We start from the raw sequence: 12,065 nt of genomic DNA on the forward strand, positions 1-12,065 counted from the left end.
GTGTACTTCTGCATTCATTCATAAAATGTGTCTTCTTCTGGCATCTGTGATTGGGTGAATGAAGGAAAATGCCGGAAATGGACAGGACATGAAGTGAGTTCAGTCCAATTAATCTAGCAGCGGCAGCAATGATAGTAACATGAGATGGGGGCAAAGATTAGCAAATGAGAAGGACAAAGAGGATACTTAGGAGGAGAAAAAAACAGTAAGTTTAAGTAAAGACTGGCAGACAGGAAGCTGGAGCATTATTTCGAAACAGATCAGAGTGAAATGAATTGTATCGTGATGGCCGAGAATGCCACATGCATACACACACACAAACACGTGGGGGTGGGGGGGCTGGACCAGAAATGAGGAAGAGAGAGAGTGAAAAAGGGAGGGGGGAGAGAGGGAAATAAACATCGTAGTCATTTTAGCCAGCAGCCAGTCTGAGGCAGGCAGACGCTCGGGCTCATAGTAGAAGCTTGACTTATTTGACAGTCTGTTGAACCTTTGCCGGGTCAACTTCAGTGTTGAGGTCACAGGGAGGTTGTTGGAGTTGAGACCTAGGCGTTTCATGTGTGTGTGTGGGGGGGGGGGATCAATGCTGTTTACCAACCGCTTTGAGGATCTGGACTTCCTGCACTGCAAACAGCTGCTGAGGACTGCATGTACTCATTATATCAGATTGCCGCGAGGCTGAAAGTGCAAAAAAAATAATAGCAGGAGCAACATGCATATTTTACAGCCATATTGCATCAACAGGTTGGTGTTTAACTACTTTGTGTGTGGGTTTATGCAGTTGCCGTTAAAAGGGACCCATTTTTGTTTGTTGTATTGATAGTGTCTTTCACCAGTGAAGTCTTCTTGGCTGTGTAGCTCATAAATTATTATTTTTTTTATTTTGAATGCAATTAAATGAATTCCAAATTCAATTTGTGGACTTCTAAAACATACTTTCTCAAGTAACACATTCGGCCTCCGGTGAGAATCTGTGTAAACAAGGTTTGAAGCCAACTACCAGCAGGCTATTTTTTTTCTTGTTGTAGCAGTGCTTATTGGACAACCTCAAGGCCCATTGTTTTCTTTGGTACTGCAGCATTTGTTGTGTTCCCGGTTCAGTGTTGCTCTGCTGTATTATTAGCACCACTCTAATGTCTCGTTTTGTAATCACGTTCAGTATTCTACAATGCACGTGCAATGACCTTTAATAACGTCAGCCAGAGATTTAAGGCTAAAGACTTACAAGTTCTTCTATTCAATGATAAAGAGATAAAAAATTGTGATCATGATTTTTAGCACTAATATACACAGGCAAATGGTTAAACAGTCCAGTTATCAGTACCATCTGTCCCGATGAAGAGGTTAAATCAATAAAAAGTCTAGTTTGCTAACTATAAGTGATCGTGAAAAAAACAGTTTGAAATTGTTTTACAAGAGCCTCTTCATACATGTTGCGCTCAATAAATGCAAGGTTACACTGATGTCAGTTATCAGCAACTTTGCTGTCTTTTTTCCAGAGTATATGCCCGCTTTCAGTAAGACTCAAATCAATATCCACTTAATTGCTAGTTCATAGGCCAAAATACGCACTCCCCTCCGAAGGTATTGTTACATTCATTCATTCATTATCCCTACCGCTTATCCTCACAAGGGTCGCGGGCGTGCTGGAGCCTATTCCAGCCGTCTTCTGGCAGTAGGCGGGGGACACCCTGAATTGGTTGCCAGCCAATCGCAGGGCACACAGAGACAAACACATTCACACCTAGGGGCAATTTAGACAGTCCAACCAACTTACCATGCATTTTTTTGGAATGTGGGAGGAAACCGGGGTACCCGGAGAAAACCCGCACAGGCACGGGGAGAACATGCAAACTTCACACAGTGAGGCCGGAGCCGGGATCGAACCCACGATCTCTGAACTGGTATTGTTACAATGAAGTCAATTATTTTATCTTTTATTTTTATTTTATTTTTTATTAGGATTAGAGCTGGTCTCATTTAAATCTTTTGATGTCAAACACAAATGCTTTCATTAAAATATGGTACTGCAAAAATAAAGTAAATCTCCTCAGTTTTACAATACTTTTGGAGGCAAGTGTATGTATGTATTAACTTCCTGTCAAATGGTAACCAACAAAATCTCCATTATTATGAAATCACATTGGTTTGGTGAGGGGGGGGGGGCGGTTGGGCGGGCTAACTAGTGCAGAAATGACAATTTTGTGTTTCGGTTCCGCAGCTCACCTCGCAGAGATTATAGTGACCAGTATAGACTGTTTCCCACAGTGTTACTGCCCGGGCATATTCACAGTGATCAAATGAATATAATTGTTCAACCAACTGAGAAAGATGTCACTGCTCATTTTGTTTGCCTATCTTTTTTTTCTGGGTGAGGGGTGTGACTGAAGTGTGTGTTTCATGGCGGTGTCATAGTTGAGAGTAAGGAAAAACAAAGCAGTAGAAAACTGGAACCAGTACAGGTCAACAGCCCTGCTTTGTCTATTGCTAATAAAATCTTCAATGATGATGTAATTGTTGGTCAAATCGTATTCCAAGCAAATAATGGAAGTTTTACCAACCAATTTTAACCTCCTCGTTTGCCCCCTTTTAGGTGGCTCGATGTGCCAAAGAGAAAAAGGAAGAACAGCCAGTCTTCGATGAAGAGTATGTCTGGTAAGGATGATTCACCTCAAACTTAGCCCACCCATACTTTTGTCATCACCAAAACAAAACAACAGAAAATGTTGTATTCAATAGAATAGTCACAAAAGATGCTCAGGCTTTTGATGTGTTAGAGGAGTCTGTGTTTGGTATATGATGTTCAGTGCACCTCATCATACTAGAGCTGACTCCCCCATGGATTGTGAATGGTATCCCAGCTTTGTCCTCACTATTGTATTAGACTCCTTGCTGTTTTCTTTTACAGCCTTTGTAGAACATGAATTAGCTCGCAAAGGTAGCCAAGGTTTAAGAGTCTCCTTTCTACCTGTTCATCAGTCTTGGGGACAGGATTCAAATACAGAAGTAAAATTTAAAATGGATAGGATTAGCTGTCTCAGATATCAGACTCATTATCTATCCCTCCATCCATCCATCCATCCATTTTCTTCCACGTCTGGGGTCAGGTCACGGGGTAGAAACCCAAACAGAGAAACCCAAACTTCATTCATCCCAGCCACTTGAACCAGATCTTCCCGGGGATCCCGAGACCTTCTTGGACCAGCCAGAAGACACAGCCTCTTCAGCATGTCCTGGGTATTGCAGGGGGAATCCCTCCTGTTAGGCTCTGCCTGGAACACCTCAGCAGGTTTGCGTCCAGGAGGCATCCTAACCAGATACCCAAACCACCTTATTTGGTTGATCTCAATGGGACGTGCAGTGGCTCTCCTCAAATCCCCTCCCAGATTACAAAGGAGAGCCCGGACACTTTGCAGAGAAAAGTCGTTTCAGGCACTTGTATCCGTGTCCTTGTTCTTTCAGTCACGACCCACAGCTAGTGGGTATAGGTGAAGACATGTAAATTAAAAGCTTCACCTTTCAGCTCATCTCCTTCTTCACTATGGAAGACAGATGCAAAATCTTCATCACTGCAATTGGTGCACCAATTTTCATGTCGATCTCCCGCAACATTCTTTCATCATTGATGAACAAGATAAAATACCAAATACCCCTAATTACTTGAACTCCTGTACTTTAGGCAGAATCCCATTCATGACCTGCAGAGGGAACACCACAATCTCTGACTGAGGACCACGGCCTCAGATTTGATGGTGTTGATACTTATTTCAACTGATTCACACTTGGCTTTGAACCTCTGGAGCAAGAGTTGAAGATGACTTGAGGAAGCCAACCCCACATTTTTTGCAAAAACAGAAACGTAAACCTAAGGTCACCAATTCAGATCCCTGCAACGCCTTGGATGCGTCTAGCAATTCGGTGCTTAAAGAATATGAACAGAATCGGTGACAAAGGGCACTGTGCCGGAGTCCAGTCCTCACTGTAAACAAGTCTGAAACTGATACGGTTTAACTTTGGCACAGGTCGTACAGGAGCTGAACAGCCCCCGATCCTCCCAGAGCATCCGCTCACAAGACTCCCCAATAGACATGGTCAAATACTGTACCTTCGCCAAGTCCACAAAGCACATATAGGTTGATTGGGTGAACTCCCATGCACCCTCCAGGACCCTGCTCTACTCCTCCATGGCCAGGACGAAAGGCACAGTGCTCCTGCTGAATCTGAGATTCAACTTCCCAACGGACTATCCTCTCTAGAACCCCCAAATGTACCTTAGCTGGAAGGCAGACGAAAGTATGTTGTACGCTGTATTTGGAGTACACGCTTCTGTCCCTCTTTTTAAAACCACCAGCCTTTGGCAATCTAGCGGCACTGTTTCTGATGTCCATGTGATATTGCAAAGATGTGTCAACCAAGACAGTCCCACAACAAGAGAACCTTTAAGAACTCTGGGCGAATCATCCACCAAGGAGCTGAGAGTCCCGAGACTCTGCTGCTCCATAGAAAGGCCTATGTGTGGATTTGAGGAGGAAGAGGATGCAAGTCTGATTTATTTTTTCAGGACATTCGCCAACTTTTTACTAAGAAATTTTCGTAGCACCTTTTCTTGTTTGGATTATATGACCTTGGCGGTCCCAATGCACACTTCCATGTAACATGCCTGAGGCTAAGGTGCGTTACAAACTACTTGCCAAAATAAATTCAAGGCGAACAGGTTCCTGCGGTGGTGGTGGAGTTTTGACACTGAGTAAAATAAATCTACTGTTTGAGCTCACAAATCTAGATCCAAACTCAATTGTTCATAATAAGTTCATAATGATTTAGTTGATATAGAAAATGTTAAAAGGGGGAGTCAAGTGGAGTATTTTCTTTACATTGTTTTATGCATCTCCACTAGTATAAAAACAGTATTGTGTTGATACTGCATTTATGGAATATGAAATAAACTGAAAAATCTACCAATTTTTATACATCTCAGAGGCAATTTTGCCACTTATTGTCGACTAAGGCTATGTTCACACTGGAGCTCGATTCTGATTTTGTTGCCCGTATGTGACACGTATGAGATTATTTTTTCAAATCCGACTTGGGCCTCTTTCGTATGTGGATATAAATTGAATATGTATGCAAAACGTCTACAGTATGAACACTCATCTGAAGACATTGAGGAGTGTCGCCTCATTTCCCCAAAATATTTCTACCTCCTCTCGCATTGCTCCTCTGTCAATGTGATATGATAAAAAGATGAGCCCCTACACGATGGACCGTATTTACTTCCGTAAACACTGTGCCACGTGACGTTTTGTTCACATTAGAAATTGCATTTGTTTATGTAATGTGAACGAGTACATAAAAAGATCGAATTCAACAAATAATCTGAATTGGGTATTACTCCCTGTAGTGTGAACGTAGCCTAAAAATGACATTACAGTGCCTAAGGGCTCAGTTTACAAACGTCACGTGACCAAACCCAGAAAACAGGTGACCCGTCGTTACCTGAGCCCTTAACACTGTGATACAGTGGTGGCTGCTGGTCATCCAAATGAGGGGAAGCTCAGCTCTGCCTTAGACAGATCATCCAATCATCATGCAGAAACTGAGCGTCCCGGGCCCTTGCAGTCTCAGAGCAATCGCCACTGCTGTGATGTCATTTTCAGTCGACAGCTAGTGGCAAAATGGCAGCCCCCTGAGATGGATAAAACCAGGTGGATTTTTCTGCTTAATTCATATCCCACTAATACAATATTAATCAGAACACCGTGTTTGTACTAGTGGGGGCGCATATTACTGTAAAGATGTTTTTGTACTTAATTCCACCTTTAACTCTTTCACTCCCATTGACGAATGTATTTGTCTTTTCACAGTCCAGCCATTCAATCCCAGGAATTGATGTTTTTTTTAGTGACTGAGTTAATAACATTGACATTGCAGAGAATAACTCCAACTTAACACGATCATATGTAAATGTTTAGAGCAAGGCTGATGGAACACGTTATTGCCATCTATTTTCTAGTTTCGCAGTTAATTATCAAATAAAACTGATGAATGAATGAAGCATGTAATGGTTTTTTTAATAGAATAACACCGTGGACTTTTTGGTCCAGTTAAACTGCAAATCTTTCATCGCTTTTCTCTTATTGTTGAGAAAAATATAGATATTTTAACAATATTCAAAATATGTTATACCCATACTCCAACTGTGGCAAATGAATGGAATAAGTAGAATGTTCTCAGCACAGTTTGTTTCTCTCAGGATTTAAAGTCCGAACAATCAGAGTGATTGTATTCCCAATTTATACACTGCAACCATTGAGAAGTCATGATAGTCTGCCTTTAGGAACAATATGCCAAACAGCATGTTCAATTGTGTGGTAACACATAAATGATAACTCATGAGTAAAATATGAGGTTAAACAGTTATGTGGTTTTATTTAAACGACTGATTTTAAAGGGAAAAGCATGTTTTCTGGAAGTCATCAGACCGTAATTTAATAAAAAATGCCTTCAGTATAAGCACAACTTATTAGTGATCGCATACAGGCTCATGTGATAGAGCAAGACCAGACAACAATCACTTATTACTTGGCCTACAAAAAAATAAAATGTGCTCAAACATTCATGTAAATGAATGAAAATACATTGGAAGTGAAGTAATATGTTGATATTAACTTACAGTTGTATTGATTTAAACATGCAGCCACACACACACTCACATTGCAAAGTTGTTGTTTTTTTTGTGATCAGATGTTTTTAATTACATGCTCTTTTTTTCATACACAATGCAATACACAATGACAAAGGATAACACAAGAAACATCAATAATACAACTTCCCCAACTCACCACTTGGACTTAAACAATTCGTATACTGTAATTTAGAACAAAAATAAATTCATACATACAAACAAACAAAAAGTAGTGATAGTTGCAACAAAGTGTGTTAAATTAAAAACTTCTTACAAGTTTGGCTTTAATTTGCTCAGCTGCCACAGTCCGAAATGATTTTTTTTTTTTTTCTATTTTGGTTTCAGGTTGTAGCTATTTCCAAATAAATAATATCAAGAAAAATTAAATACCGATGAGAAATACTACGTGTGTGGACTGTGGAGGCCTCCATCTCACTCACCATTATTTTATACTTTTTTTTGCTGCTGTTAAACCAGCAAATAGCAGTTTTTTTACATTGAAATATATTAATTAAAGATGAATTACTTAAAATAAACATTTGAGGATTAACGGGAGAGTCTGTGCTATTAATAATGATAAATCAGAAGTAACGTGCTGCCAAAAATTGGCCACAGGTTTATAATCCCAAACCATATACAGGTATATAAAAGTCACGGGTTTGTTCATGAGGGGTTATCAAGAATTTTCATACAATAAAGCTTGCAAGGTGTTAAATAAGTTATATGCACAAATTGACAGTGAATAACCTGATAATAGGAGTTTCTCGAAGATAACTTTCTATTAGACCATACATTTCTCCGGTCAAAGTTGGAATCCCTATCTGGTATTTCCGTACTCCATATATCATCTTGTGCTAATTGTTTGTAAGATTTTTTCGGAGTATAATTATATATAGCAGTGACTATGCCTGATGTCTTAAATGTATCATTTAGCGCGAACCAAGGATGTACAGATACCTTATCATCAGTAGACAGTACACACCTTGTACTTTTCTGTAAATTAAATAAAGGACATATTTTCAAAGTTGAAACTAGACTTAATATCTTGAAATGTACAGAGGCCATTATCGTCATAGAATTCAAGTAATTGATTTTCACGGTTTCCATTTAATTTAACTTTGACAAAGAAAGGTCCAATCACACCCACCCATACATATCCCATATTAACCCAAACAACAATGAACACAAGAACTCAGATAGTAAACACGTCCCACATAACATTCAGGGGTTGCACTACAGCATGTTTAAAATGTTGGGGGACTACACCAGAAGAGAGGCTGCTATTGATAATGGCCAAAACCGATTCACCAATACTCGGGAGATTCTCCTTAAAGAAGTGAGGAGGAACGGAGTCATAAAGAGAGCCAGATGGCTTAATTTGGCAAACCACATCCTCCAAAAATGTCTATTGTATTAATTTTAATTAATTAATTATTATTACTATTATTATTATTATCATTATTATTATTATGTATTATAAATATTATCAATTATAAAGATTGTATGTAATTGTGGGAGGTTGGCCTCCCCCTTGAAATTAAATTTAAAAAATCTACATACAAACCAATACTAAGTCAAACAAATACCACTTCAAACTCACCTATTCTCCCACGCCACTTAAAACACACACATTGCAAAGTTTAAACACGACCATGTTTCAGAGGCTCAAAGATGGACACGTGCAGAAAGGACTGGCGGTTATACTGTAAATACTTTACATCCTTGCTCGCAGACCCTCAGGGTGCCATACAAAGGAGCTTCGTGGAGGACCCCTGTTTTAATACAAAGCCCCTGCTCCACTTGTATTTCTCAATTTCCTCCCCATTTGGAATCACTACTCGTCCGTCATCCACATAAACATTGCCTGTGCCTGATCTACGTTATTTTCTGCTCATCCACTTTACTCTGCATTCAATATTCACCTGTCTTAATTCCATCCCATCTTTCTCCTTAACCTCCTTCTCCTTTCCTATAGCTCTTAGCATCTCTGTTCCAGGGTACATCCCCAGCTACCTGGAGAAGGATGAGCCATGCGTGGTGTGCGGCGACAAGGCGACCGGTTACCACTACCGCTGCATCACATGTGAGGGGTGCAAGGTACAGTAAAAGTTTTTAGAGTTTTCCTTTGAGACTGGGGGGTGAAGCAGATGCAGAAGAAACTGCAGATAGCAATCACAATGCTGAGTGTTGTTAATTTGCTTGCCATTTGATATTCATTCGTATCCCCAGGAGGAAATTCATTTCCCTTTTTTTTTTTCCCCCCTCAAGTGAAACTAACTTTGTTGTTCAACTTTTTAGTTTTATTGTGTTGAAACTCACAAGAAATTACACTTTGGGAAACCGTGTTTGATATTTGTGTGAGAGCTGCACATTTGATTGTAATATTCACTTTAGACAAACTACATTTGTGTGCAGTGTTCCCACAGTATTCGAGAAATCTCAACTGCGTGGAATTTTAATGTACATGGAACCTCGGTTTTTGTATGGACTAGTTTTGGTACAATTCGTTTTTGGACGATTTAGCTTTGCGAAACTTCGTGCTTTGTTTCATACATCCGCGACAGCTGAAAATGGTCTGTACTAGGGGTAGAACAGTTCAATCAAAGAGGACTTCCGCCTGAGACAGATCATCCACAGCCCACTGCTCCGTAAACCGCCAGAGAACCAACAGCATAACATCTTGTTAATAATGTCAATCATCGCAACATCCCAAGATGTCAAATCCAGGTCCAGAATGAAAAGACCAAGCCAGCAGTTAAACGAGCTCTTGAGTAAAAACACCTGTGGCTAAAGCCAAACTGTGGCAGAGTTTTTACTTTCTGTAGCTGGATTGGCCATATCTGCTAACAACACAATTTGCACGGATACCATCTGCAAACCCTTTTTCCGAGCAAATCACGAGATAACCGCAACTTGTGAAATCCTGCAGTGGTGTTGAAAATTGTGATTGCGCCCACTTTATTCCAAGTGACTCACAAACTGACAATTGTATTGTTATTATATCATTATAATCGGCTAAAACCTATTTTGGTATAAATGGCCCCTGCAAAACAGTTTTTTTTGCTCTTTGCCAACAACAAAGCTGTGTTTTTGCCCCTTTGGCTGTTGCTTTGTCTGTGACAGTAAGACAAAATCATTGGAGAGGAAAGGATTCTTTTTTTGATGAATTGTGACTAATGTATGATTCACATTTAGTTACAGATGTTATTGAATAGGGGGAAAATCCCCTTTTTTTTCTAGTTAACTCTGTCCATATTACAATAAAACTGTTACACAATGTTATTAATTTTCCTCCTTCCTGTTTCCTGTTTATCTCATCTTATCTTGTCCCGATCTTTTATCAGTGCCTCTTTGTTTCATTTTTTGCATTTTAACCCTTCTAGGGGTTTTTCCGCCGAACCATACAAAAGAACCTCCACCCGGCGTACTCGTGTAAATATGAAGGCTGCTGCATCATCGACAAGATCACCCGCAACCAGTGCCAGCTTTGCCGTTTTAAGAAATGCATCTCTGTTGGCATGGCCATGGACTGTGAGTTCATATTAACTAAACATTCATGCTATCTATCCCTCGAGAGTACCTTTACTTACAAGTGGCCCAATTTACGAGGAGTTTGAGTTATGAACCATCGCCTGATTATTATTTTTTTCCCCATGTGTTGCAAGCCAAAATTTTGAGTTATGAGCAAGCTTCAAATATGCTCAAGTCATGTCAGCAAGGAGAGTAGTGACACCTCTTACTAAATTAAAAATTCAGGGAAACAGAAGCGCACGTTTCTGGTAAAAATTCAGGGGTTTGCACTAAATCTTAATGCTTCATTTGATCCAAACATTTGGAATAGACGGAATGTCATTTCCCATTCCAGCAACTCCAATTCCAACTTCGCCTCAATACATTTGGCAGTAACTATAGCCTGTGATCCAAACCAATATTCATAAACTTTGATAGTGACTTGAATTATAACATTAAATTGTTGTTTGTAATGTGTTTTCCTCAGAATATTGTGAGGTTAACCACAAATTCACCAACACCGTTTAACACATTTTTTTTGCTAACAGCCGTTGTTAATCAAATTTAGATATGCGGTCATGGAGGGGTGTGGGGGGATTTGGAAGAAACTTTCCAACTACGTCAATTTATTTGACTCATTTGCTAGCTTGTGCATTTAATATTACCGTTACGGGACGGAGACAACTTGACATGCGTTAAGAGTCAGTCATAGATGGATGTAACGGAGAGAATCTGGTCACTTTTCAAAATAAAATGTTTTTTAGCCTCGGATAATAAACCGGAAGTACTGTACTTTTTTTTTTTCTTGCTTTCTTTCATCTGTGCCGTCCGGTCCAAAGTGGCATGTGGCCCGGCACCGCTCCACGGCCGGGTGGTTGGGGACCCCTGATCTAAAGCTTTGGTTTGTGTTCTCCGCATGCTCTTACTATACCCGCAAGGAATCTTTGCAATACAGGAAACACCTTTATGCTCGTCATCCTCGCCGAATACATTAATTTCTCCGCTGCATTTTCATGTTATTTTCTGTCGCTGCGGTGAAAATGACACAGTGTGTATATAGACATACATATACGTGTATATAAGTCTGTGCGTCTAGTGCGCAACTTGACGGAAATACACAAGAAGAGGTAAATAATCATGGTGAAGCGCACAGACAAGGCTCAAAAGCACACTTTTGGAGGGAGGCTTTATTCCTGTGATGTGTGACATGGGTATAATGTATTTTTTTGACGGTAAAACGTAACAAGCGGAAATGACATATAATTGCGTCACGACATCTGTGCGTCGCCACATGAATTGGGTTATTCAAATGCGGGAGGAACTCCGGGACTAACTGTAAACGGGTTATTACGAATTCTTCCGTAATCGGAATTTTGACCTTAACCCGAATATTGACTGTATGTAAACTTAAGTCAAAGACAATTTACAGTTTAAAGGACTAAAGAATAAAAACATAAAAAATAATGACAACAATAACACAAAGACAAATTTGGTCAACAATTTGATGAATTCACAGGATGCCAAGATCAAACTAGTCCTGAGATAAGTCTAGTACCTCTTTAGATATGACACTCAAGCAATTTAAGAAAAAGCGTCCCTTTTTTGGAGTTTGGGGTCCTTAAGGGTAATGAGCTACTTAAACAGTGCATTCGTAATATCCAGAAGCTTCTTTTACAGAACATATGGCCTGTGTACTGCGACACCAGCATTCAATGTCGGCACTTTAGTGGCTTTTATTTTTCAGATGAACCATTCCACACAGTCACGACAATTTACTGCTGTTGCTACCACAATTGCTATTTTAACAGCTGACAGTCTCTGAGTTGGCAGTTTACTGTATACTATTTATACTAAACTGTGGGGGATGGCA

General features: G+C 39.9%; 1 protein-coding gene across 8 annotated transcripts in view; it reads left to right on the plus strand.

The window, feature by feature from the left end:
• Positions 1 to 12,065, plus strand: part of LOC147134807 (thyroid hormone receptor alpha) — a 76,530-nt gene that overhangs the window by 54,811 nt on the left and 9,654 nt on the right. For 5 of the 8 annotated variants that reach the window (XM_086056039.1, XM_086056036.1, XM_086056037.1 and 2 more), the window contains 3 exons: positions 2,594 to 2,655; positions 8,661 to 8,782; positions 10,069 to 10,216. In XM_086056039.1, the coding sequence (XP_085912165.1) occupies positions 2,594 to 2,655; positions 8,661 to 8,782; positions 10,069 to 10,216 (332 nt within the window). Of the gene's footprint in view, positions 1 to 429; positions 745 to 2,593; positions 2,656 to 8,660; positions 8,783 to 10,068; positions 10,217 to 12,065 lie in introns of those variants that run through there. The other 3 variants (XM_086056043.1, XM_086056044.1, XM_086056042.1) reach the window with 3 other exon arrangements.

The sequence above is a fragment of the Filicampus tigris genome, chromosome 16, assembly GCF_054856515.1.
Source record: "Filicampus tigris isolate MCC_2025a chromosome 16, RoL_Ftig_1.0, whole genome shotgun sequence".
Taxonomy (NCBI): Eukaryota; Metazoa; Chordata; class Actinopteri; order Syngnathiformes; family Syngnathidae; genus Filicampus; species Filicampus tigris.